Consider the following 27,735-nt stretch of genomic DNA (forward strand, 5'->3'; position numbering starts at 1 on the left):
CCTGCAACACCAGAAGAGTCACAAGTGCGTTGCCGGCCTTTAAGGTAGGAGTACGCTCTTTTCTTGAAAACTTGAAGGTCATAGCGGTCCGGGAATACCGCAGGCGATAGCTCATTCCAGAGTTTTGCTGTGCGAGGTATAGATTTTTATCAGTGATAGCTTACCTGTTGTATTGTCAGTTTTACACTGCGCACCACTTGTAGAAGGCTGTGCATGTAAATATTCCACACTGGGCAACTCCAAAGCTGAACCTGAAACAAAGTTTAATTTAGCCAGAAGCTTCCACTAACTTATACAGGTGAAATATAATTAGTGTGTATAGCCAATTTTTCTGTCTATTACTAATGCACTGACCGGCAACTATACTATACACTCAAAATACCTAGCATTATTATTGATGATGAAGCAAATTAATTTATAACATATATTGTATGTAAAAAAAATATGTGCATGTGTATTGATGGTATTTATTAGGGTTATGGTTTATGGGGAAAAACAGCGCCTGTTAGCCAAGGGACTTTGTTCTGCAAGGTGCAGGCATAAGCTGAGTCGCTTTCCCTTTTGATAGTTTGATTGTACTTATTATTTGTTATGTACCTATGTAGAATTTGTAAACAAACTATTAAATCAATATCTTTTATTATTTTATTATTATTATTATAAGATGCAGTAAGTCAAGTTGCAATAGAGATAAATTGAAAATAAAATAAAGTGTTTACCTTGGCTGTTCTTGCCATCTTTAGGGGAAACCCTTCAAGAATTTCTTCAGAAAGAGGTGGCATGGGAAGTCCCAATTTTGGTATGGCTTTCTTCTTCAGCCGGGTTTTCGATTTTGTGAAATCTCGTTGCCAACTACTTTCACCCACTGCTTACAACTGAAATAAAATTTAATTGTCGTGATACTATATAATACGAATTGACGTCGGCCAGCCAAATATAACCTCAACACCTATTATCAGATTTATCAGTAACTTTACTTACACATGTTCACTTAGAGGAAATCTAGCAAAGAACATTTTATTTTCACAATGTTTTTCTTGAATACCACAAATTTCGCATCTCCTCATGTTGAATGGTTTCTTAGTAAAGGACAGCCGTGAAAATAACGGTAAAAACTAGAGTCCTGTCTCGAATAAATGCACTTTAGTGAAACAAAAGTTATTGCGGAGGAGAAATAATCTCAAACTCAACGCTATTAACAAAACAAAACACCAAAATACACGAAAATTCAAACAGTAAACACAAAATCTCGCGAAGGCGTCCGTTCCCACGCAGCAGATGAAGGTTTGTGGGCTGCCATATAAAATTGAAAAATAGAACTAAATTTTTTCATTTACTTAAATAAAAAAGGATATCCAGTCAGAATTATTTTTATATTGTATTATTTATCTTAGTAATATTTTTTTCCGCTTATTTTTTTTTTCACAGCTTAAAATGTGAAGAATTGCAAATATTATAATTTAAGTGAAATCTTCTAAACACAGATCATTTCATAAATATGGCAACCAATAAGTTATTTTGGAGAGGTTGGTACAAAAAAGTCACTAGCTCCATACATTAGATTTTTTGTATGGAGTTTCAACCCACTGGCAGCTTGCTCGACTGACAGTTCGTGTGAGAGGTTAATGGTCGACTCGCTCGAAATAGTTTTGATTTTGATAAATATTTGTATTCAAATTTCTTCATAATCATGTAGATTTACACCGTTAACTGTTAAACTCTATCCAAGTCCAATATTATGTTAATTCTTACGGCCACATAGGTGGGAGTTAGCAAGAAATATCGAATTAAATGATGTTTCTTTGTCATGAAAATAGTTTTTCTAATACTTATCGATCGATTACGAAAGAGCATTTCGCTTGTTGTTTTGCTAATTAAACTAACTGATTCTCGTTAGAGCAGATAGCTTATAGTAACTGTTTACGCGTCAGTAAGTCTCGGCTGTAATAGAGACGCATTAACAAGTTATGTTAGCGTGTTTCGTGTGAAGTGTTTACTCAACCCGATCTATTCAAAGCCAGTTGCATTTGCTTAAAAAAGCCATAAAGTCGTGTGAAAGAGCTCGAGTCTCAACTTCAGAAGAGATAAAGAAGAGGTGTATCTTATGTAGTAGCTCCTGAGGCTCTTCCATGTATTGTTGCTCCTTTCTGTAAGTACTTGCTGAGTTTATTTATTTACATGGTAATATCTGTATGATTACTCTGTCACGATTTCGTGCACTGTATCACTGCTCATTTTATATTATATTTATTAGGTACCCATATCTTGCTTGACCTTTTAGTAACAAATCAATAAATTTGCTGCACAAAAATTTGAAAAATCTTTTATTAAAATATTTTTGGGGCATATAGGTAATAAACATTCTTTTAAATAACTTACCAGTCATTAAATTATGTTGTTTATTTGGTAATCAATGTTTTATAAACATTGAGCAAGTATTCATAGGAAATATGAAACACAACAATGTAAAGACTGTATTTATAATTGTTTGAAAATAAATAAGCTACTTAGAACCCTGTTGTTTCATATGTTTAAATTAATTTCACAAACTAGTTGGTTCCTCTTTATATAAATAAAAAGAGCTCATACCAAAAGTCTAAAAGGCAACCAAAGTAATGAAGACTTTTATCTTATATTTAGGTTTATTTAAAATAATGAATAAAGAATGCAGTAGATTCTAAATAAATAAATAAACAATCTATGAAACCATGTTTTTGGCTCGATCAACTTTTCCCTGTACCGCGTTGCCATGGTTAGGTCCCATGTATAACTCTTTAAAACCATGAGTTTCTCCATGTTTTCTGCGGTTATAATTCATAGTGTGTGCGTTTTTGTTGTAGTTACAAGCCTCTTGGACAACAGGACAGAATAACAAACAAGAAAAAGTTGATTAACCCTTTTTCAAGATTAAACTCTCAAATAAACTTTAAAAAAATGACTTGATATGATAAAATTATATTAAACTTAGTAAAAAATTAAATTGCTTCAAGTACTAATTGACTGTCATATAAATTACACTAAATATTTACTTAATAAGCAAACAAATTTACTATTTATGGTTCAATCAAAATGGACTAATTGGTACAAAATATATATAACATTGAATAATGTTATATTTAATGAATAATCAATGAAGGTGAAGGGCTCCTACTAATCTATTTTATTACGTTAAGTAATTGCTTATAGACATAAGATAATTAGCAAAATCGTAAGATTATATTACTAATAGCACAAAGTAGATAATATAACAGAGACACCACCTAGTACAAGCAAACGGTATTACCCTAATACTGGCTATTCAACTGGCTATTTTTCTTTCCTTCGATTTTCCAATAGATGGCACCAGTGAGAACACAAATAACACGATACATATTGCCATCTAGTGAGACACTAAGGATACGGTACACTGACAACATCCAACAAGCTCACCAACTGAGCCTAGACGACTAGAGATACGCATGATGTCTCTGTCTTATTTACGTTGTTAGAAGAGAATGACATGTTTCTCTCAAATAGTTTCGACGAATGTGTGCAAGCGCGGGACAAGCCCAGCAAGCGCATTCCGGTTATTCGCCATCTAGCGTCACAATTGCAAAACACTACGAAAGCCTCATAGCTGAAATGTAGCCACATAGGTAACCATGTAGGTGGTGATCTCTTACCATCAGGAGATCCACTTGCTTGTTTGCCATCCAGTCGCATAAAAAAAAAAAAAAAAAACATGTAGCCTTTACTTTAGTATTCTCAATTTATTATTTTTATGGTGTTTCTTATCTTCAAATTAAGGAGTTAAATTAAGGTTGATGTGAAGTTGTGTTTATAAAATATGCTAGTCTTTATTTTAATCTCAATATTTCTACTTAATTCGGCTTATTCACATTTTATAATTTACAAGTGTTAATAGTAGTGCCATCTATTGCTGTTTTTTTGTATTAAATATAGCTTGTAGGGATTGGTAGGCCATGCTAATAGATAAGTTTTAATACTATAAGTTTATCATGTTGATAACTTTAGTCTAGCTTTGGTAATTGTACTGGTCAGTTGTTACTCGCTTAAAATAATATCAATTGAACTTAACTATAAATTTTAGTGGTGCATAATAATAAACCCAGATTTAGAGAGAGCTGCACCAAATTACAGAATTAATGATTACCAATGTCATACGAGCAGTCCAATCTCCAGTCAAGTAAATTTTGGCTGGTTTGCATTGGACATAGTTTTCCCAGAAGCTTATTTCCTGCAAAAAAGTGATATGAATAGGGGAAAAATACTGCAATTTTCTGCTGTCAGAGTGCAGCACTAGCACAAAACTGTAAAAAGTTTTTTGAGTATCTTATATGCCATAATATCATTATTATTTCAATTAAATTTTTGGTAATATAGCTCTATCGTTACTATAGATGTAAATATCATGTTATTTGGTTACTGATAAATATATCATGATTTTTAAGGGTACTAATACTCTTTGGGGGCCATCCATAAAGTACATTTTAGCCATTTTTAACCCCCCCCCCCCTCTTGTCACATGTATTACTATGAATATAGCAATTATTTTGTTCCTGTGTCACAAACCGCCTGACCCCTCCCCCCCCTAAATTGTGCCCTAATTGATGGATGACCCCTTGGTCATGATCTGTCATGGCAACAAAATATAAAGAGAACTGATGTTATCATGGATTTGCGCTAGTGTCGCCCCTTGTGCAGAGCTGTGCCTAATATGCCCTATTATGTGCAGATAAAGTCACAGTTCCAAATATGCAGTGGCTCCCCGTGAAAAAAACAAACAAAGCCCTCTCAGATGATGATGATGATGAAGGAGGCAGGCAACAGCTAGTGGTGTAAACAATAAACACACAATATCTGGTTAATGTAATTCATCTACCACATTATTCAGATTTAATTGCCTACATTCAATTAAAGGCAATGAAGTGAGGAGCCTGGCTGCAATCTGCCATGAGTCACACATGACATTACTCTGCATTATCACACATTAGCCAGTTAAAAACAGGTTAGACTCTGCCTCAGTACTTTGTGTTATTAACATAACTAACCATGCATTTTACATACTGTCTGTCTGTTTCTAAACACTTATCTGTAGAACCAAGGACAACCAGGAAATATTGGCAGATTTTCGCCAGGGTCGTGCAAAGTGATTGTAACTTGTTAGTTTGTTCAACAATAGTTGATATGATATGATAACTATTATGATAGTGTCTCGAAATAGCGCCTGTCGCCTAATTATTGAAAATTATATGACGTGCGTCGCTTATTTATCACCGCTCGTACCGAATTTCGTGGTATGAGGCACGCAGTTCTTGTCAAATGACGGGCCGAGCGGGCGAGCGGAGGCGGCGACCATATTACCATTCTGTACTCGAATGCGCTTCAAGTATGTCGTGTGTGTGTTCATGTGTTGTTTTCTGTTCTATACAGTTAATAATTGTTTAAAATTATTGTTCATTGATTTCCTGATTTTTAGGTTGCGTTTTCACCGGAGATGCGCGTATTTTAGTGGTTTATGATAACACATTCCTCGCAACGCACCCTCGCACATCTCTGGTAGAAACGTAGTCTTAAAATCTTTTATCAACTCTCGGTAATATAGACTAATATTTAAACAAAAATATAATCAAGCCAGTTGTAGTATGATTATAAAGCACTCCCTGGCATTACAAAAATTGCGAATAAATTAAACAGGAACATATGGTACTAATATTTTCTAGTTTCTTTTCTTAAACGGTCATACTGAAAACCAGCGCTGCGGCTTGCCGTGGCAACACGCTGAGTATGGCTGTTTTTGCTTCTTTCGGCAAAATAACTTTTTTTTTTTAGTATGTAATAAGGTTGTCTTATTTTTAATTGTATTTTTTTTCTTTTTGCTGTGCCGAAATGTGGCAAATAAATTTATTCTTTCTTTCTTTCTTTTTTCTTTCTAGTTGTCTTATTCACTAAGTACCTACTTTTTTAATCCCAATGCAAAAAGAGGGATGTTATATAAGTTTGACGTGTCTACTGTCTGCCTATGGCATCGTAGCTTCCAAAGGGATGAATGGACCGATTTCGATGCGGTTTTTTTTAATGCAAAGCTTGTTTAATCGAGATGATTTTCATCTAAGCTCATTAAAATCGGTTCAGCCGTTTATGAGAACTGAACTTTTAAATGACAACGGCAGTGGTTTTTCAACTTTTCGATGTTTTTTTGTGTAAATCTAACGGCATCTCCAATAATTAATGTTGTTCCTACTATTTCCTTAATTTTATTCCATAAGTTTGTTTTAATTATAATGATAACTATTTCCTGTTATTTATAATTTTCCTTGTGCAATCTAATCAAATATCCGTTTAAAAAAAAACGTTTACAAATACATAAATATGTTAGGTGATAATTATTTACCTGACTAACTTAATTATGACATCAAAGACTGTCACATATTCAATGACTTCAATAATTTTATTAATATTATGTTTCAATAATTCACATTCCTGCACTGGCACTGCCCCAAGAACTACACGAGTCATTTAAATTCTCAGCAACAATGTTTAGACCATATTGGGCTCGCACGAGAGCTTTTTAACTAAATCAGCGTTCAAATAGAACTAATGCATTCACAAGTACCTATATGTTCACAATTCAGTGCTTTTAAAACGCGGCGCTTTTTGTCGAACAATGTTGAATTTTTGACATTGAACGGTGGGCGATAAGTCAATTCTAATTTAACGCCGGTTTTATAACGCAGCACTTTACAAACTCGTGCGAATGGAACCTTACACACTAACAAAATGACCAAAATAGAAATGCACGTAAAAATATAACCACAATCCATGCTACATTCCTTGTATTTTCCTGTATCACTTGAGCTTGTTTCATTGTCACAGTTCACGTTTGGGCGTCGGGATGGCGAGCATGAGTTCCACGCTCGTCGAGACTGTCTCCATAAACTACGAAGACTTTAACGAGAGCTTCCTCACATGCGGCACTTGTCTATGTTAGTATAATATTACTTTAGGCATGTACAGTGAAATCAACTGAAACATCCACGGAACCTTTGTGATACTTATGTCATATTGATAATTCAACGAAATTATAGCGCAATTGACTATAAATAAAAAGGTCCCATCTTGGTACGCGATTCAGTTTCCTTGACTGTACATTCAGTAGCAACAATGGGTGAGCGGTTACGGTGCTTAAAATGATTACACACAACTACCGCCAAGCTGTAAGAGTAATAAGAGTGTTTAGATCATTTGAGCACCGTAACCGCTCATCTACTTCAGCTGCTGACTGTACTCGGAACATATTTGTGAAATTTTACAGATTATTGCATATGTTATTGCGTAAGTAGTGGCGTGGCACCGTAATAATTCGATTTCCGATTACAAGTATGATAAAAATTGTGGACAGTCACACTTTACTACCTTCCACCTGTACCACAACAGTTACAAGTGCTACAAATCGACATAACGTTAACTTTGTCATACAAAAAGGTGATAGTTATGTGGATTTGTTCCAGTTGTAACGTTTGTGGTATAGGGCCCTTGTCGCTTTCAGCCCGTGTTGGAGCTTTTTCATCTTGTAATTGTATTCCATCTATTAGCGTTAATTTAAGTTTGTTTGATTTTGTAGATCATCGAGATCGTCATGTTACGAGACTTGCAAAAAATGTATGGTTTAGATACTTGTAACTATTTCTTTGTATGGACATATTCGCTATTCAACATTTTCATTACTTACTGCAATGTTCATAATCTGAGCTGTTACATTCCTCGAATACTAAGTACCAGTGAATACCCTTTTTTACGAGCCTAAATAAAGGTCAACAAAACATCGTGCCTGTTGGCTATTATAGTTACAGAAATAACCATGATGTCAAGTAACTATGGAATACTTATAGCTACTTCCCTAATTGAACATTAATTACTTGGTTTAGTACTTGAGTGGCATCTTGACGTCATTTAAGAATGCACCACTGCATGCTTTCATTTTATGTAAATTTGTAGGTACTCTTCTGGTACAAATAAATAAATTAATCAATTAACTGTATGATAATTTTAGCATCAAAGCCGTGTCAAGCTATAATAAAATGAATAATTATTTAATTGATTAGAATGACTGTGTAGTTTGTTCTTTATAAGTTTTTTTTTATTACAATTCTGAGCGCGAGCTTTAAAGTGTGGCCGGCCGCTCACCTTAATTTTTAAATAAGAGTACAAATCAGTTTTTGCTCGGTTTTTGGGGTTCCGTACCCAAACGGTGCCAACGGTATCCTATTAAGACTCTACCTGTCATTCAGTACGTCTGTCCGTTCGTCTGTAGTAATACGTAAACATGATACAACAAAGTTACCTACACAGAATATTAATTACGATAATAAAAATAAAATAGAGTAAAAAATTACACGCATTCTCTATACTTTACAGGTACAGTCACTAGCACCAACATCTGACACAAGAAAGCGTGCATGAATATCTGATACCTACGACTCTATTTCTAGGGTTGGTAGGACGTGTCAGATATTATTGCACGCTCTGCTGTGGCAGATATTCATATAGGTGACTGTACTATAAACGTATTTTACAAGCTTTTATTTAACTTGCAATGTTCGTCTGTAAGTTTGTTTGTATGGAAACTGTGGTTTAAATTTTGGTTTAGTTTAAGTTTAAATTCCTGGTCTGGTATCCGATTAAGCTGAAAGGTATATAGTATATACTTGTAAAAGTCCGGTGACAATAATCTCACAGCGAAATTCTGGTGTTCCGGCCAGGATTGGCTCTGCAGGACGGAACTCTTCAACAGTTAATTTAATTGCATCGACTTGAAAGTTGATACAGATATGTTGTTTGGAGAAGAATTTAAATACTATCAACAAAAAGTCCAGTCCGAAAAAAAAATTGTATTAAAAAATATATGTTTTTTTTACTCGATCTTGACATCCCATACATCTGTTAAAGCAGTTATAGCGAAATTGATAATGAAAAGGTTCCACCTTGTTAGGTACATGATTCAGTTTCTTCGACTGTACCGTCGTACGCGAATCTGAATCGAGCTTGGCCGGTTTTCTAACCTGCAAGAAACTGCGTCTTAATGTTGAAATATAGATTGTATTTTTGTACACTTGTAGTGTAAAGCTGTGTAAAGATATCGTGTGAAACTATATTCAAATAAACAAATTATTTAATTACAGGCACCTACGACGGCGGCGAGCACACACCTAAGCTCTTACAGTGCTCACATACAGTCTGCTTACATTGCCTTACGCGAATCGCTGCCTCACAAACCAGAGACGCTGGCTGCTTCCGATGTCCAATCTGCCGGGAACTCATAACCATACCCAGAGGCGGCGTGCAAGCTTTACCACCATCATTCCTCGTCAATCAGCTGCTAGATTTAATGGCCCGGCAGAGAAGGGAAGTCATACCTCAGTGTAGTTCGCATCCTGGTCGTGAACTTCTTTTCTGTGAAACTTGCGATTGTGTTTTCTGTCGACATTGCGCCGACGGGCCCCACAGTGACACGCCTTGCGACCATACCGTTGTGCCGTTCTCCATAGCTTTAAAAAGAATGTCCGAGATCCTGCTGTATAGGGCTAATGAATGTTTAAGTAAGCTCGGCTCGGCGAGAGACGCTGTAGCCAGCGAACTGAGGAGATTAGAAACAGCGGCCACGGCGGCAGATGATGCTATCGACAGGCATTTTAACGAATTGAAAGCTGCTTTAGAAAAGCGACATTGCGAACTGAAGTCTGCTGCGTCGGCCGCCGCTACGCATAAACGGAAATTACTTGAAGAACAGTTGAAGTTAATTGATGCTGAGAAAACGAAGGTAACAACTTAATTTAAAAATGTCACGTAGGTACTAGCTCTTGCCCACGGTTTCGTTTATGAAGAATTCGTTTATCGTGCGCCCGGTGGAACTATCGCATAAATGGTGTTGCAGGTGTCTTTGGGCGGTGGTGATCTCTTACCATCAGGAGACCCACTTGCTCGTTTGCCATTGAGTCGAATAAAAAAAAAAAAAAAAACTACTCTCATCTCACAAAGAGTGCTTGAGCTGTAATTCTCACGCACCTAGTGTGAATTGAGAATTTCACTCTTACACCATTGAACTGCTTCGCTGGTGTATGCAGGTTTTCTCTGTTTTTCTTTACCGAAAAGCTCATTGTAAATTTTAAATGTGATTTCGCACATAAATTCCAAAAAACTTAGAGGTATGAAACCTAGGCTCGAACCCACGACTGCTTGAGGGGACATAGCTCATACTACTAGACCAGGAGGCTGCAACCTGCGACTTGCTAAAGCAATTGAAACAAAACTTTGAATACTTCTTCAATGATGGTTTTTATTTTTTAATTTGTTACTTCAGGCTCTTCTCAAAAAGTTCCTGACCTATGCACTAGCTTACCATAGCTTACTCGTATCTTTAGCATTGTTCGTAAAACGAAATTGTCTTGCAACTTTGTATTTTTCTAGGTCGAAGCAGAATGTTCTGGACTGCAACAGCAAGTCGAAGTCCGTGAAGTGAGTAGTCGGGCAGCAGCGCTAGGGGCGCGCTTGGGCGACGCCGCGGCGTTGGCAGAACCGCGTGAGAACGCGTTCTTAGCCGTCGATTTTGGCCACAACGATGCCCAGCAGAGGTTTTCTGAAGCGCTCGCGCAGTTGGGAAGAGTGAGGACCAGTACTACGTTTCCTGGGCTGTGCACTTTGCAACTAGGTTAGTTGCGTTCCATAAAAGATTTATAGTTCAAGTATCCGCCGTAAGCAGTAAGAGTCGATGGTAATTATGTGACGTGTATACTATGTCGTTACACGATACTGTTCAAAAAGTTAATGACTACAATAGCCGCAAGGAAGTTTCACTCGTGTGTTGATCACGGTCATACAAAATTAAATAAAAAAATGTTGTTTATTTTAAAATTAATATCCATCGTTTGTATAGTTAGCGTAGCGTAACGAATAAAAATCATAGAGTCATAAGAGTTTATTTTACAACACCAAAATTTTGAAGTTTCTATTCCATGGCACCTTATGATCAAAATAATTTATTAATTGGCAGAGTCGGGGTGTGTTTGCGGTTTGGAAGTGAGCGTGGTCCTGCGCACAGTGGACTACCACGGCGAGGCGCGCAGCACCGGCGGCGACCCCGTCAGCGCGGCGGCGACGCTCGACGACGCGCCCCTGCCCTGCACTGTGACTGACCTCGACTCGGGCCATTACAGGTCAGTATAACTACAGTACAGTCGAGTACGAAAATATGGACTTATCTAACCCTTCAGAAAATTTTACCACAGATGATTTTTTATTCCGACGTAGTAAGGCCGTGGTAACATATTTTTGAGTGGTTCGAATAGTTACATATTTTTGCACTTGACTGTACAACCAGGCCCCTACAAACAGGTGTGACTACTACTTTCATTGAGAGCCATTTTGAAAATACATGTATATTAACCACCAAGCAAACCTGACACTGTTTCACAACATTATTATCATTTAATTTAGATACAAATAATTGATTATCACTCAACATTGTCACGTTGGTGAAATAGGGGCCAGCATGTTATATAGTGCGTTATAATTATCGCACTTCAAAATTGTAGGCGAGTTTGAAAGCGAAGCGAGCATTCGACGAGATTACCGCGAGCGCGCAGCAAGGCTGCTTTTGACATTCGGGACGCCATAATACGTATTTATTGTAGACAAATTAGATTAAATTGAAACCTAGGTGTTGTACACTCGCGTCAAAATCGTTGCGCGCTCGCTTTACTTTCAACTCGCCCATAAATCGACAGTGGTATCCCATTATAATATTTTCTAATCCCTCGGACTTTTTCTATGAAAAATACTTTTATACATTGTGAATTATTTTCCTTCCAATGCTATGGATAATCTTCGTCATTTTAGGCACAAAAACACAAAATTAGGCGGTAGGATCGGAAGTGCGGGAGACGTAACGTCATGCTTTGATGGCTATTTCAAGGTTGCGAGTGCAATGAATCTCGCTCACACGTTTGCTCTGTCTATTCTATACTCGCACAGCGTGGTATGGATAACCAAAAAATAATCAGCCAGTATATATGTCACTTTAAATATGATTTATAAAATCTTTATCCTTCGGATACCGATTTTTCACTTCACCTAGGAGTTGAGTACACAAAAAAAAACATATTATTTACCATTTTTCGTTGTCGCAGTCGGATAATTAACCGTTTATAACTGCATTTTATCGGTAGCTAACCATAAATTTGGTTAATTAACGGTAGCTAACGGGTTTTTTTACATCTATACGCTCAATAGACAGATGACATTCGAATTTAGTGTTACCAGTGCAAGAAATTAGTTCTATTGGTTTTCCGCAATATGGCGAGGTTTTTTATAACTCTGGTCAGCCTTTAACTCTGTCTGTCTGTTCACGCTACCAATTTAGATGACGTTTGGTATGGAGATCGTTTGAGACCATGGAAAGGACATAAGGATAGTTTTTATCCCGGAAACTTACATAGTTCCCTAGGGATATCCTTTTCAGATGAATTCGCGGGCAGTGTTGCTGCGATAGCGATTGTTTCGCTATCGATAGGTTGAACTTGAGAAATCAGTCGAAAGCGCGACAGTTCAATCGAAAATATCGACGTGCTGCAATACTATCGATAATAAAAATTAGGCAATACTATTGAACTTGGTCAATACTATCGATACTATCGATCGCGTCAAAAAACTCGATAATATCGATGCTATCGCTTGATGAAAAATAACTAATACTATTGCTAAATATCAATAGTATCGATTCTATCATTTAGCAAAACTATCGATAGTATCGCTACTATTGATCTTTAGCAATAGTATCCCCTTATTTTTACTAGAGTATATAGTTAGTATAAGAGTCTATAGTTTCGACAGGACTATCGATAGTAGGTATGAATGATTTTCAAGGCCACGATAGTATCACGATACTATCGATAGACTATCGCTATCTATTACTACAACAATATTCGTAGGCAACAGCTAGTTAAAAATAAATTATACTGCATTTTTTTGTTGTTTATGTATTTGCTTAGCTTAATAATCACCCTGGTATTGTAAAGCCATTGTTGTAGTCTAATTTAAATAGGTAACTGGATATTTATTTACATATTATTCTAAATACATTAAAACTTAAAAACTACGGTATTTTCTATAATTTAAATGGCACAATAAGACAATCGTAATAAAATTATAGCACAAAGTAGGTATTAAGATAGTAGCTGAAGTCTTACTTAATTCGCTATTATTTATCACAAAAAAAATCTTATCATTTCTTCTTTTTTTTTCTTTTTCAAATGCTCCTTTTTTATGATTGTTTTTTGGAGTCTTTTTGTATTTTTTATTTCAACTCCAAATTTGTTACTTTTACGGGTATCCCGTGAAACCATATCGAAAATACAAACTGAGACATGGATGCACAGAAAAACCAGAAAAAGGGACCAGCGCTGGGAATCGAACCCAGGTCCTCAGCAATCCGTGCTGCGTGCTATAACCCCTACACCACCGCTGGACAGGAATCTAGACACGATTTTTTCCTATGCATACATATCTCAGGTTGCTTATTTCTACTGCTCCTTTTTCATTTTTGTTGTTGTTGTTTTATTTCTTTTTTTCTTGTTTTTTTTACTCTACTTAACCATTAACTAAAGATAAATATTTTGTTACTGTTTACAAATGCGTATACATTTATTAAATAATATTTTTATTTTATACATCAGTAAATTTTGCAACTTAATAATAACATGTATATAAATACAGATTTTTAATGATAAAAACAAAATGGCTATTCTTAATATTTAAAAACAAGGCATTCAAACAATACCTACATCTAAAATTAACATTTAATAAAACATACGAATATTTAACCGCCAGATCTGATCTTCCCTCTCTCATCTCTGACGATTATATAATCTTTCTTCTGCTACTAGAAGAGCGAGTTCCAACGCGGCCCGGGCGTCCTCAACGGGCGCGTGGCCTTCTTGGCCCTGTTGGATCTCGCGCCCTAGATATTCCTTGGTAAGGTCACGTAGGGCACGCCTGAATGGCAATCCTCTCCTGTCAGGATACAACGCAGAAGTGTCTATCACAGTTCCATGAATGAATTTTAAAGCTCGCAAGTCGTTATCCAAAGAATGACCTACCAGAATAGTGTCAGAACCAACAAATTTCAGAATATCACTTTGCACATCTTTTAAACTTTTGTCTGCGCACAACACATCTTCTGGACGTATACCTGAAAACATGGTATTACAGTCCAAAATTTTCTCTTCGGGTCTCACGAACGTCTGGTACACAGCATTCCCATTTACGTCAATAATGGCTATACTAGCGAGCTCCATGCCTGCAGTGGTGTAAATCATTTCTGCGTCTAAGGCAAAAACGCCTCCTCGGGGAGATTGAGCTTGAACATAACCCTGTAGCGGTCCATTTTGCCCCGGCATCAAACTTTGGTGAACGTGAAACGAGACCGACGCACACCCTGAAGATCCCACTGGAGCATAACAACAAGTATGTCGTCGATATCCAAATTGATCTTCTTCTGTACGACCCCAATGATAAACACACGGAGTCGGATGCACTTCACTGCGAGTATTGAACATTATGCGACATCTTGAGCACGCACGCATATCACGGTAACTCGCGCCAGGTGAAAAGGTCGGGGCATCGGCATCCAATTGGTGTCTTCTTAGCCACGGTGCTGGTTGCATCCAAACTGTGGCCATTGAGCTGTTGTCGATGACTTTCGGGTAGCCCATCTCGTCCAAAAGCTCCACTGGTAACACAAGAGGACGAAGCATCTCTTCCGACAACAGAGCGAGATACACATCTTGTAGCGTTGACGGCGGCAACGGCGGCGGTAGCCATGTGTAGCACGGTTGCAGCGCTACGCGCGGTAGTGAGGGACGAGGAGCCATATTTTTCGCAAAGTAACTAGCCAACTAACAGCTCTCTTCAAAAACACCCAGAGAATGATGGTATTGGCATACAACCCGTGTTTTTATATTCGTAGCCCTTAATTTCTCTTTCCCACTACTAGTATCCGACTAATATCCTTTTAATCATTATTTAATTAGCTTCTTGCTCAAATCATGGATAAAAAGGACCTTTAATCTATCACCTAATTATATTTCGCAATCTAGTTTTAAGAATATTGTCCAAATTTAACAACATTGTCACCTTCATAATTGCTATTTAATCGAAGTTCAAAGTTTTATTTGCTCGAGTAATGGTACAAAAAATGTTATAAAAAATCTGTGTGGTGTGGTTCAACACAATTCACCATACATTGGCATGCAAAATGTTAAAATCGGATCTATACTGTAATAAATCATAATAATTCCTATTTCAATCATCGTATTTAAATATATAGAATTAATGTCAGAATATAATAGTTGCAAAAAACAATATACAAAAATAATCAATTAATATTATACCACATACCTAGTCACAATTACTTTTCAAAAAATTCTGTAATTGTATTTAAACATTTACAGAACCGTAGTTTGGCTACAAATATGTTATAAGTCAGCGCTCTTATATCTATCGGGATTTTGTTATAAATTTTCAAGTATTTAGGTAACGTAAGGTTTTAAGTAATAAAAACGGAAACCTTTATTAATTTCGCAATATCTGTTTGTCTGTCTGTCCGCGGCTTAGCTAAGGAACTTAGTACTAGGAGGATGTAATTTGTTATTGGTGGTACATAATATGTAATCAGTAATCACGTCAACAAAGTGGTAGAATTTTTTTCAAGTACCACCTACACGTAAAGTAGGGATGTTTTTACAAGTTTACAAAAAAACAAATTTCAATTCACGGATCCGTTAGTCCACATATATTAATAAATGTTCTGATACTAAATTAGTAAGAATGATCTATAATACATATCATTTCTGAGAGGAGGCCTGTGCCCAGCAGTGGGACGTATATAGGATGGGATTTATGGATGGTACATATCATTTTTGAGCGTTATTAACAGTACCTGGGCGACCGAGCTTTGCTCGGGCTAAAACTCGATAATAAGCGTTTCCCCAGAGATAAGACCAAGCTAGATCGATTTGTCATCCCCGAAAACACCCTCATACCAAATTTCATCGAAATCGTTTGAGCCGTTTCCGAGATCCGATATTTACCAATTTTAAATCTAATACACTATTGGTCAAAAATAACAATACTATCAAATGAAAGACGCCTCCGGCAGTAGCCGGCATTCAGTCTGAAACATGAAAAAATACGGTTCAGCGGGAACTATACAAGTTTCCAGGATGTAAACTATCTCTGTGCCAAATTTCAGCCGAATCCGAGCCGTTTTTTCGTTATGGAGTAACAAACAGTCAAATTATCAATAATAATAGTAGTAGTAAGTACGATATGCGTAATATTAATGGGTTAAGTTCAAAAAGTTGTCCTATTAGAATTCTTTTACATTTATTTTAATTACCAGGTTAAGTATTTTTTAATTCCAATCTATAGTCGACCAAATTAAAACACTAATTACTAATGACTCTTATTAAAAACATCAGACTTACGCCTTGCATGTAATGTAAACATGCCATTTTTAAAGGGTAATCGCAGACCAGATTCCGTGGAAACTAGGTATATCTAAATACGCTTGTAATACCTACAACTAGGTGTTCTGAAACTCTAACAAAAATCATCAGTATGGTCGTTTTGTATGAGCTGAAAATCATTCGCAATCCAATCAACACACGCTTAATTAGGTACATATTAAATGGATATTAATAATATTGAAATAGTTAAAATTGCGTGTCATTTATGTCTAGTTATAAATAATTATTGCATTAATTTTGATTACTAAATTATTGGATTCTCAGTTTTAATTATAATTATATTACTTAATTGTTTGTTTATCAGCCCATTAGCTTACCTACATAATGTCAATTATTTTTGTTTTTATCTATAAAGTGATCATCAATGCTATAGTATGCCCTCTCTAAACAAAATTTGTATAGTTTAGATTTATATTCGGGAAACTCAGATCTTTTGAGGTCTTCCGGCAGATAATTAAATATTTTAACTGACTTATAGAGTATGCTTTTCCTGTAGTGTGAAGTCTTAGTAGGCAGAATGAGATGGGAGCCGTGGTTTTTCGATGTCTAACTCGGGTTAGAAGTAGCAATAGAAATATTTGTCTTAACATATAGACAAACCTCAGATATGTACTGTGAAGGCAGGGTTAACAATTTGTGTTTTATAAATGTTGCCCTACACGAGTCTCTTGGTCCCATGCCATATATGGCACGTAAGTTTTTTTTTTGGATCCCAAATAGCGTTTGCATGAAAGACGAGTTTCCCCAAAGCAAGATTCCATAGCGCAAGTTACGGTAAATCTGTCTTTTCAGACGCAATATTGGTCAATTTACGTAGCACAAAAACAAATCCATTTAGCTTCTTTGAGACATAATCTACATGTGATTCCCAGGTTCCATGAGCATCAACCATAAGACCCAAGAATCGTGCCACGTTGACCTGTTCAATTTCACAGCCATTGTATGAAAGTTTTATCTCCATGGAAATGCATGGAACTGGCCTTTTTAAGATTGGCTCGCAATTTGTTGCAGAGTAGCCAACGGTTGATCACACTGAAGACCCGATCTGTCTCTGATTCGTACGTGTTGGGGTCGTGGCCACATATGACCACAGAACAATCATCCGCACATAAAATTAATTTATTATCAGTAATATTTGGTAGATCGTTAATAAAAGCAAAAATAGGAGCGGGCCCAGTATACTGCCCTGCGGTACGCCTTGTTTCACTATTTCCTCTTCCGATTTAACCTTAACAACTGTTTCAGACTTATCACAAAGATGCGTCACTTCTGTGTAGGTACTGTTGTCTTTTATCCAAGTAAGACTTAATCCAATCGTAGCAACTCCCTCTCAGGCCGTAATTTTCCATTTTTTTAAAGATATTTTGACTTTGTCTTTTGCCCGCGATTTGTCTACATGTAAGAATAAAACAGTGGCCAAATCCCTATCCCGAAGGAATTCTATCAGTGCACCTTCATGATAGTAAAAGTCCGCGAAATTTAAAGGTTTAGTGGTTTCGCTGGGAGGTGTGGCAACAATTTTATAGGTATAAGATAAAAATATAAAAAATATATTTTATTTATACAGTATAACTAAGCTAATTTACTAACTTTGCAGTTGTACACTGCCCAAAAGTTACCGGATCGAATACCTGTATCACCTAAACTAGGCGGTACTTACGATGTGATTTTGAATATGTGTGTGTGTGCTCGCGCGCTTTTGAGTGTTTGGGTGGGTGCGCTCGTGTGTGTGTGTGTGTGTGTGTGTGTGTGTGTGTGTGTTATAAACAGATGTAGTATTCATTACTTTATAAATTGTTTCAGAATAACGCTCCGGCCTTGGAGCGCGGGCTCCCTCTGTATCCGCGTGCTGGTGTTTTCGCGGGCGGTGCGGGATTCGCCGCTGCGCGCCGAAGTGGCTTGTGCGGCCGCGCCGTTGCTCCTGTGGGGCGCTCGCGGCGCTGGCAAGGAACAGCTGAGCCAGCCGGTCGCTGTGGCCAGGTCAGTGATTTACCCACAAAAGGCAGTTTTTTTATTCATTAAATGCAATTCACATGTCAATAAGTACAATACAACACAAACATCTCATCATCTCATCATCTGCAATACCCCTGGTGTTGCAGGTGTCTATGGGCGGTGGTAATCTCTTACATCGTTTGCCATCCAGTCGAATAAAAAAAAAATTAAACCCGAAAGGACGCAGCGTTTTTAAGAGAGAGAGAGACTTTATAACAATAAATTACATACAAATTGGTATCTTAAAATTATGAAAATTGTGGCAATAATACAAAATCTAAACAGGAAAAAATAATTAAAAAAAATATTGTAGTCATGCAATATGTCAGAATGTTATTTTAACGTTACACATTGGAATAAGTCAACACAATTACTAGTGAATGTTATGTTATGCTATAATGTCAGAACGATTTAGGGGCTGTTTTACCATCCATTGATTAGTGTTAACTGACGGTTAAATGTGATGCCGTCTCCGTCTATTCGAACAAAACAAACAGAGACGGCTTCACATTTAACCGTCAGTTAACACTAATCAATGAATGGTGAAACAGCCACTTAATATTAGTATCATGTTTGTTTGTTTATACTGTGTATTAATGTCATATAGTCTTAACTTAAACGGTTTCAGACTAGCTTTTTTTCCGCACGTATACGGTCGTTTCTGGTACGTGCTAGATTCAACCGAACGCGCGTTTAAAATAAAAGAAAACCGCGTACGCGTGTGTCGTTTCCAAAATCTAGCTTATACGCGCAAATAAAACGCTAGTCTGAAACCGCCCTAACGTCGATAAACCAAAGGCTACTAGAAACACAGGGTAGCTTAAAGTTCCATCTTAGAGACTGCCTAAAACCAAAAATTCTTTTACCTAAAATAGTAGTAAATAATAGTATTTTCGATCTTCACAAAAAGATATTCAAAAGAAAGTGCTCCATGCATATTCCTTATTCAAAGCTACATTGGTTCCCTTTAATGCAATATAAACTGCACCTTTACGTTTTCTGCTTCGACTTGAGCATATTAATAACCATATGAATTTTTCTAGGTGTCCGAAAAGGCGTGAGATTTACGTGCTGGACGCGGGAAACTCACGTGTTATGGTATTAGACGAGGAGACGTTCGCATTCAAGTCGCACATAGTCAATGAAGGTACAATTTTAAAACCAAGCACTTTTACTTTTCCCTTTGAATCCCTCTGTTTTTACTACAAGTCTGTATAAAAATTCAATTACTTTGTGTTATTTAAATATAAACTGTTTGAAACCAAACGAATCTACCAATCCGACCAGTTTTTAACGCAATTAAATATTTCATTGGATTCGTTTTTGTTCCTACAAGCTTACCGATTATAACCTAGCAACTTGTAATGTAACTCATTTGTTGTTCTATCCCATCCCAGCCTATATACGTCCCACTGCTGGGCACAGGCCTCCTCTCAGAAAAAGAGGGCTATTTGTTATTATTTTGAAATAATTTATCACGACGAATAGCCAAGAGTCGACGATATAGCTTTTTATAAATCGTGCTCAGATGTTTCAGAATATTTTTTAATTATATCTTACTCGTTAGTTCTATACGTTAGTTAGTTAGTTAAACTTTATACATTATACTTGACATATTAAATTGACGTGTTTTTTATACTCGTACATTGCAAAACGCGATTCCCTTATTATTAGTAACCTGGGTAAAGTCAATTTACCACTATTCAATTATAATAACACTAATAACCAGTTTTACAAATAATTGCATTTAAATTATTTAAACGACTTAAGTACAGCTAGTGTTTTTAAATTCTCGTTCATGACGTTAAATAACCAATTTGATGTTAGCTAAGAAATCGGACTACCTAATTAGTTCGAACAACCTTTGTACCTTGCCTTGTGCCTTGTTGTTGCTTGCTTGTAGCAGAGGACCGTTACGTCCGCTTGTGGTAAAGGAGGGGCAAGATTTGGTTGTATGTAATGTAGGTCATTGATATGGAACTCCGCAAAGTAACACCTGAGTAATTGTAATTTTCCTCAAAGACTAGCTCTCTCGCGGCTAGCTCGCGTTACTTACTTTCGGGGTAACGTAATGAAATGAAATATTTTATTTGCTATAACACTGTGGGTTTGTGAGTAAATGTTATGTTGATATTACTTGCACAGCTTACAAGTTTCAATAGTGTAAGCTACCCTTTAAAAGTAGGCATGCAAATCCTTTGACTCGAATCTGGTTTATATGCGTTTAATTTGGGGTAACATAGCTTTACAATCTACGATCCTTTTTTTTTGTGTTTTCAATTCAGATACGACGAACGTTGATTTTAACAGATTTCGAATTCAAAACTCAACCTAAAAATAATTCATACTTTGAAACCTTCCTTGTGGGTTGGAATTATGGAAAAAAATCATTATACCTAATTGTTAGCTTAAAAACAAAGTTATGTGCTTCTAGCTTAAAAAATCACGGGACTTCGATACAAATTTTCAACTCCCTAGCTTTCTAGGACCAAAAGGTTTAGGTTGGGCATGGATGAATAAACAAGTCGGTCTTCTCTTTTTATATTTATAGTCGTATTGATAAATTTCAGGTTTAGAGGGTCGCAGTTGCACCGGCATCGCGGTTACCGCAGACGGCATAGTCGCCGTCAATTGGCGGACGCGGACGCTGACTGAAGTAAGATTACAATGCATTTTTGTATTATATTTGAAAGCTAGTGTTTACCCGCGGCTTTGCACGCTTAAATCATTAGAGATTAAAATTCTGGGACTTAACGAAATTTCAATGGGAATACCCGAAAATTATATTATGGTTTTCGTTAACTCTAGATTAAAAGCAACCATGCCAAATTTCATGACTCTAAGCTCAACGATTGTTATTTCGCGATTGTATCCCTATTCCGTAGGAATATCGGAATAAAAAGTAGTCTTATGTGTTATTCCAAATATCCGGCTATCTTCATACCAATTTCATCCAAATCCGTTTAGACGTTTTAACATGGAGTAACAAACGCACACACACACACACACACACACACACACACACACGCACGCACGCACGCACGCACGCACACACACACACACACACACACACACGCACAAACTGTCGGCATTTCTAATATTAGTAGCATAAACGAGAAACATCAAACCAAAATGTTTAGTCTGCAACCCATTCAGTGCCAAGAATCCGACAATCAAGATCGCTGTTTGTAGGCAGTTTTCGCTACAGAGCGGAAAACGCTGCTACTGGTTACGAGCGTACCGTACCGATATGTGGTTGCGAATGTGGCAGGTAGGCTGCAAAGGGTTCTTTTATATGCCACTTTTTTATACTACGGTAACGGACTAAGCGGACCGAAGTAACGGAAGTTATGACTTCATTACTGACATTAAATAATAAACAAATGTTTATACTAGCAATACGCTTGCCACACGCCACTATTGGCGTATGTAAGCGATAACGATTTTCTGCTAGTCATCATCTTCAACATCTTTGGCGCGTAAAGCATACAGTTTCTTTAAATGTCGGAAAACAAAAGAATGAAAAGCAACCAAAGTCACCTTTCAGATAACTGATCATAACTGATGAAGTTCATGAATGATGAGGTATAAGGCCCATTGATTCCTTGTTGTCCATTATTAGGGACTTTTTAACATGTCCATGATTGGTGCCGTCACCCTATTTTTAAGCCTCGTTGATATGTTCCAGGTGAGCGTGGAGGGTTCGACGCTGCGGACGATAGAGTCGGAGCGTCTGGTGGAGCCGGTGTGCGTCGCGTGCGACCCGCGGGGCCGGCGGCTCGCGGTCGGCGACAACGGCGCTCGCTGCGTGTTCGTGTTCGACAGCCGCGGGGCGCTCGAACGCGAGGTGCGTCATCATCATCAGCTTATCTTAGTCCACTGCTGGACATAGGCTTCTCCAATTGTACGCCACTGAGTACGACCCTCGGCCACACTCATTTCAGTTTGCTTATCTGGTGAGCTATGTCGATGACTTTAGTTCTCTGTCGGATCTCCTCATTCGATCCTTCAGAGAGACTCCGAGCATAGTCATTTCCATAGCTCGCTGAGCGATTTTAAATTTGTGGACTAGCCCAACCGTGAGTGTCCGCGAGGTGCGTATGGGTACCTAATCAAGACACAGGACACTTCATAGCAGCTTTTTACCTGACTGCTCAACACATGGGGTGTCACGTCTGGTGGAGCCGGTGTGCTGGCTGCTCGCTGCGTGTTAGTGATTAAAAGCCGTGGGGCGCTCAAACGCGAGGTGCGTGTGGGCATCTTGGTAAATCGGCTTTTTTGTGTACATTGTTGCCATGGTAACGTCTCCTGGGTTACTTATTAAAAGTATGTTTTTATGGAGTAAAAATCCACTAAAAATTAAGAGTTGTAACAGTTTTAAGGCAACTCCTTCATGGATCATATCCTAAGTATGCTAATAGAGTACATTGCAAAAAAAATCTAAGAAAATGTATCACTGATGTCTCCTGGGTTTACGAAACCGAATAACAGTTGATAATAAAATCTTGATTGACTCATGAACGTCTCGGGTAAATTGGCTCGTTTCAAGTTCTCGTTATACAATCTACTAATCTATAGTAGAATGAATAAAAAAGTCTGTATTTATGTCGTTGCAGGTGGGAAACGGTTCACTGGGTCTAGTGGGCGGGCTGGCGTTGGCGGAAGATATGCTGGTGGTGGCGGACGCGGCCGTACGCGTGTATGGGAGCGACGGGCAGTTGCGCGCCACGCTCGCGCCCGTGCCCAAAGGTGAGTAGCTGATGGGTGCCCGGTGCCCGGCTGAATCGGGTTCCGTAGCCAAAATGGCAAAATCGGAATCCTTATAGTTCCGTCATGTCTGTCTGTCTGTCCATCCATCCACGGCTTTGCTCAAAGACTATGAATGCTACAAAGCAGTAATTTTTCACGGATATAAATGTAGCAACCTATGTTGACTAAATGGTAAAAAAAATGTACATATACCTTGCATAGACGTAAGGTGGGGGTGTTTTTTTTCCGGCTAACCCTATAGGATAGAGTATCATTGGATAGGCCTTTTAAAATCATTGGAAGGGTTGTGAAGGCGGTTTTCGATTCAGTGATGTTTGCGAAATATTCAACTTTTAAGTCCAATTTTCATTAAAATCGAACTTGGTTTGAAAAAAATCATAATGGTAGTAAGTATTATGCTAATTGAAAGATGAAATGGTAGGAACGGTTTGTTGGGCGTGTCCAACACGCTTTTGTCCGGTTTTTTAAGCTTTTATTTAAATTGTTACTTATTAGTCTAGTATGTTAGTACGGGTCAAATCTTGAAAATTAAATTTGACCCACTTCCTGTAGTCGGATTGACTTGAAATTTGGCATACTACGGTGATAATACATTAATCTAGCAGTGACATCATGGAAGTCCGGCATCGTTTCCGCAGGAGGGAACTCCTCAAAAGTTTACAGCACAGACACGACACTGCATGATTATTTATTTTTAATGACAATACGTTTGTATTGTAAGACACAACTTGATGCTGCAGCCAGGGTCGTCTCCGCTTAAGGGAATTCCTCAATGCCTAATATCATCAACTTGAAATTTGGTACGGAAATATAGTTTGGATGACAAAGCAAGTAAAATAAAATAAAAATACGGATATTGTAAGAGACGTACAGTCACCAGCATTAATATCTGCCACAGCGGAGCGTGCAAAAATATCTGACACGTCCTTTCGGCCCTAGAAATAGAGTCGTATCAGATATTTATGCACGCTTGTTGTGTCAGATATTGGTGCTGGTGACTGTACCTACAGCTAACAACAGTGAACCCCTTAGATTGGGTGTGTCCCATGACCAACCTTCCCGTTTTCCCAGGTCGCGGCGGCTACGGCGGCGTAGCAATAGAAGACACGGAATCCGGCCGCCACATAGTTTGCATTCGCTCGACGCGAGGCCGGCCGGCTTTGCTCGTCCTGGAGGCGACAGCCAACGGCCGCATACTGGCCGCCTGCGAGTTAGCTGAGAAGAAACCCCGCCGAGTGGCAGGATTGACGCTGCTGCCCAACAAGAGAGTGCTACTGGCTGATTTGGCCGGGAACTGTCTCAGGCTGCACACTTATTGGTGAATGGTAAGTATCTTACTAATTTATTAAATAGGCGTTACTTTGCGAAGGTCCATGTATCAATACTAATAATACTACAACTATTAATAATTACTTTGGTCACCCGCGACCTTACGATAGCTACGCCTATGCAACAAACACGTGGTATGCAGCTCCTCCGCCATCACAATGGAAAAACACACACAATACACAAACCCAATTATCACTACTACACTACGCCAACACGTTTCGAACTCAATCAGAGTTCATCATCAATAACACAGTCAAGTTAGTCTAACATCTGGTAGTATGGTGGACGGTTGTGTTGCTGTCTGCTCTGATTATTTATTATAAACAGGTACCTAGTCAGTTTGATTTTTTGAATTGTGCGGAACCCTTGTGCTAGGCCAGTTTTTAGATTCAGATTTTTACTATCGACATCGCTTACACACTTCACACTTCTTAAAGTCAAAGTTGCTCATTACTGTAAATTTTATAAAGCATAAAAATGTGATGTCGTTCATTTTTTTAGTTCATTTTTTACCTGGTTATTTTTAAGGTCTACTGAGTAATTTATCTAAAAAAACATGTGTTGGAAATAATTTTCAGAGTTTTATAGTATTGTATCTTGTTTTGTACACGCCACTTTATATTCGCAATGTTCATAGTGTGTTAACTCAGTCAAACATCTGTTTAAATCTTATTTTCGAAGTATTTTAGCGCGATTTTAGCGTGGCGTCTTCAGAGTATCGCTTGGCGCCTTCAAACCGCATGGTTATTTATTTATTTATTTAGGTTTGCTAACAGGTAACATACCGTAAAACATGCAGTACAAACATAGGAATAACAATTGGAAGAGTATTTACCCAATTACAGGCAAACACAGCATGCAGTTTAAACGTAAGCAGATCGCTTATTAATGCTGACTTATACTTAACTTATTATATACTTATACTATAAGTTAGGAACTTAGGAAACAATATATAGCATATTACTTAATTTTAAACAATAGCCAACGAATTAAAAGAAATAAACACCAAGCATTCGAAAGAGAAGAAGAAGCAAAACTATGTTTCTGTAGTTCTTTTAATCGTTCAAAGGTTAACTGGAAAAGATCCCTTTAAGGGTTAGCCGCATAGTGCGTGCGTACGTAGCCTTAGTCATGGTGCTTGCTTTATATTTTTTATATTTTATTTCAGAATGGAAAGGAGAACGAGGGGATTGCAATCAAGCTGCCATAAGGCGTATCGTAAACGAATTTCATGCTAGTCCAATATTGTAACGGAGAATCGAACTGACGGCCATACGAGCGGGCGGTACCCGTACCAAAGTCAATAGTCGCCGACGACCGGCCTCTACCTTATCATTTACGATTTACTTTAGTACTTACAGTATTTATTTACGTATTAAGTCGATTAAGTTTTCAATCACGTCAAATTCAAATTGACAGAACTCGATTTTTTTTGTTGTCCTTTTTTTTCTTTTTAATATATGTGATTAGTTATAAGTATTTATTTCTAATCGTTTTAAAAGTTATACATTTTTGGAATCTTCAAAATAATTGTTATTGGCGTCTGAAATCTCACTCTTCACTAGTCATGCTACGGTGGCATTTATTGTTGTCAAAATTTCGAATCTTAAATTATTCTTAGCATCAAGGAGCTACATTTAACTTTGTCTGCTCAGCACAAATTGTTCATGACAAGAAATGAGAGACTGAACGGAAACTACTTAAATGAGTGAGTGGTGATTTTATTGTAAATCGAATTCAGTGATTTTTTAGTGAATATAATCTACGCAGCCATAAAAATATAAGAAGAAAATTTAAAAGTGGTTGTCATATAAATGATAGTAACAGTTGGTCCCTTTTAAAAACTCATTAACGTGAAAAATCATCTGAAAATAATTAAATTAAAACTCAGTAGGAAATGTAACACATTAAATATAGCTCAAAAAAGATACATACCTGATTTTTTTCTACGAAAATATCGAATCGATGTTCTCTTTTTTATTATTTCTGCCTAAATTAACATAAATATGGATCCAATTCATTTGTTTAGATTTTTAAGATCCTTACGATTAGCTACATGCATTTTAATTACACCTCACTATAAATTTGCTCAATAAACACGAAAACACCATATCACGTAGATGAAGCTTCCATTTTGCTAGAGGTTAAGTGTTAAAGCATTACAATGTTAACGTAATAATATACGTAACTTATATCAGTCATTGAATGTAAAATCTGTAGAAGAAGCCATTTTACCCTAACATTGATAGTAATATAATGGGAATAAAGAGTGGTGTTTTGCGTTATATAGTGCACCGCTTTTCTTTTATCAGTATTGTAATTAAAAGGTCTCATTCTTTTATTTTATCTACACCCATATAGTAAATCCTCAATTATGCGTTCAAAAACCATATGTAATAACCAGCATTACGACATTGGATTCTATTATGAACACGGCTGTATCGTAATGTTCATGGTAATGATTACAGCACGGGGGGGGGGGGGGGCTCGAGCCAGCTCGTGCAGACATAAAATATTGTATGCAACTGTACGTAATTAGGCCTTGAAACACCCCCCCCCCTGCCCTATTACGATACAGTTGCATAAAATACTATTATATCGGTGGCGGAGTACGTCCGTCTAAGAGCGTTGTCACACTGACGATTTGTAAGCGCGCAACGATATCACTGCGAGCGCGCATCGCGTCAGCTGCATATAGCGCCGAACACGCCGAATAGGGATGTTGACACCACCAATCAACTGACGTACTTTTTATGAGCTTTCAAAACACAATTCTCCAATAGAATTTCAATGCCAATAGCGACTTATGACGTCGTCATAAGTCGTTATTTCTTCGCCAACTCAATCAACTAACTATTTATTTGTTTTAAAGCAACAAAAAATCTAATTTTGGGTAAATCGAAAATTAATCTGGTTTTCCCCTGAAAAAAGCAGCTTTTTTTACTGGAGTTTTGCCTTCTTCGATTTTTTTTTTAATGGCGTCAACATCCCTATTATTGTTGTAGTCGCTAACAGGTATTTCGGAGCGGCCAATGTGGTCAAAAACATCGGCACATGC

The 27,735-nt window shown here is 37.4% G+C and overlaps 2 protein-coding genes across 4 annotated transcripts; one reads left to right on the plus strand and one right to left on the minus strand.

Annotated features, from left to right (window-relative positions):
• The first annotated feature begins 1,582 nt into the window (after positions 1-1,582).
• On the plus strand, positions 1,583-27,153 carry LOC141437011 (tripartite motif-containing protein 3-like). Of its 3 annotated transcripts, none has more exons than XM_074100186.1 (13): positions 1,583-2,149; positions 4,895-5,008; positions 6,877-6,986; positions 9,183-9,820; positions 10,468-10,708; positions 11,051-11,213; positions 18,387-18,563; positions 19,622-19,725; positions 21,149-21,234; positions 22,267-22,425; positions 23,195-23,327; positions 24,420-24,673; positions 25,846-27,153. In XM_074100186.1, the coding sequence occupies exons 3-12, from the start codon at positions 6,896-6,898 to the stop codon at positions 24,668-24,670; spliced, it is 2,043 nt and encodes a 680-aa protein (XP_073956287.1). In that variant the 5' UTR covers positions 1,583-2,149; positions 4,895-5,008; positions 6,877-6,895; the 3' UTR covers positions 24,671-24,673; positions 25,846-27,153. The 3 variants fall into 3 exon arrangements, with proteins under 3 accessions (XP_073956287.1, XP_073956288.1, XP_073956285.1); XM_074100187.1 differs by having other exon boundaries at positions 4,921-5,008; XM_074100184.1 differs by lacking the exon at positions 4,895-5,008.
• LOC141437012 (exonuclease GOR-like) lies at positions 13,802-14,956 on the minus strand. Its single transcript, XM_074100188.1, has one exon. The coding sequence runs from the start codon at positions 14,925-14,927 to the stop codon at positions 13,902-13,904; it is 1,026 nt and encodes a 341-aa protein (XP_073956289.1). The 5' UTR covers positions 14,928-14,956; the 3' UTR covers positions 13,802-13,901.
• Positions 27,154-27,735: the final 582 nt, after the last annotated feature.

Source organism: Choristoneura fumiferana, chromosome 17 (assembly GCF_025370935.1).
Source record: "Choristoneura fumiferana chromosome 17, NRCan_CFum_1, whole genome shotgun sequence".
NCBI classification, from domain to species: Eukaryota; Metazoa; Arthropoda; class Insecta; order Lepidoptera; family Tortricidae; genus Choristoneura; species Choristoneura fumiferana.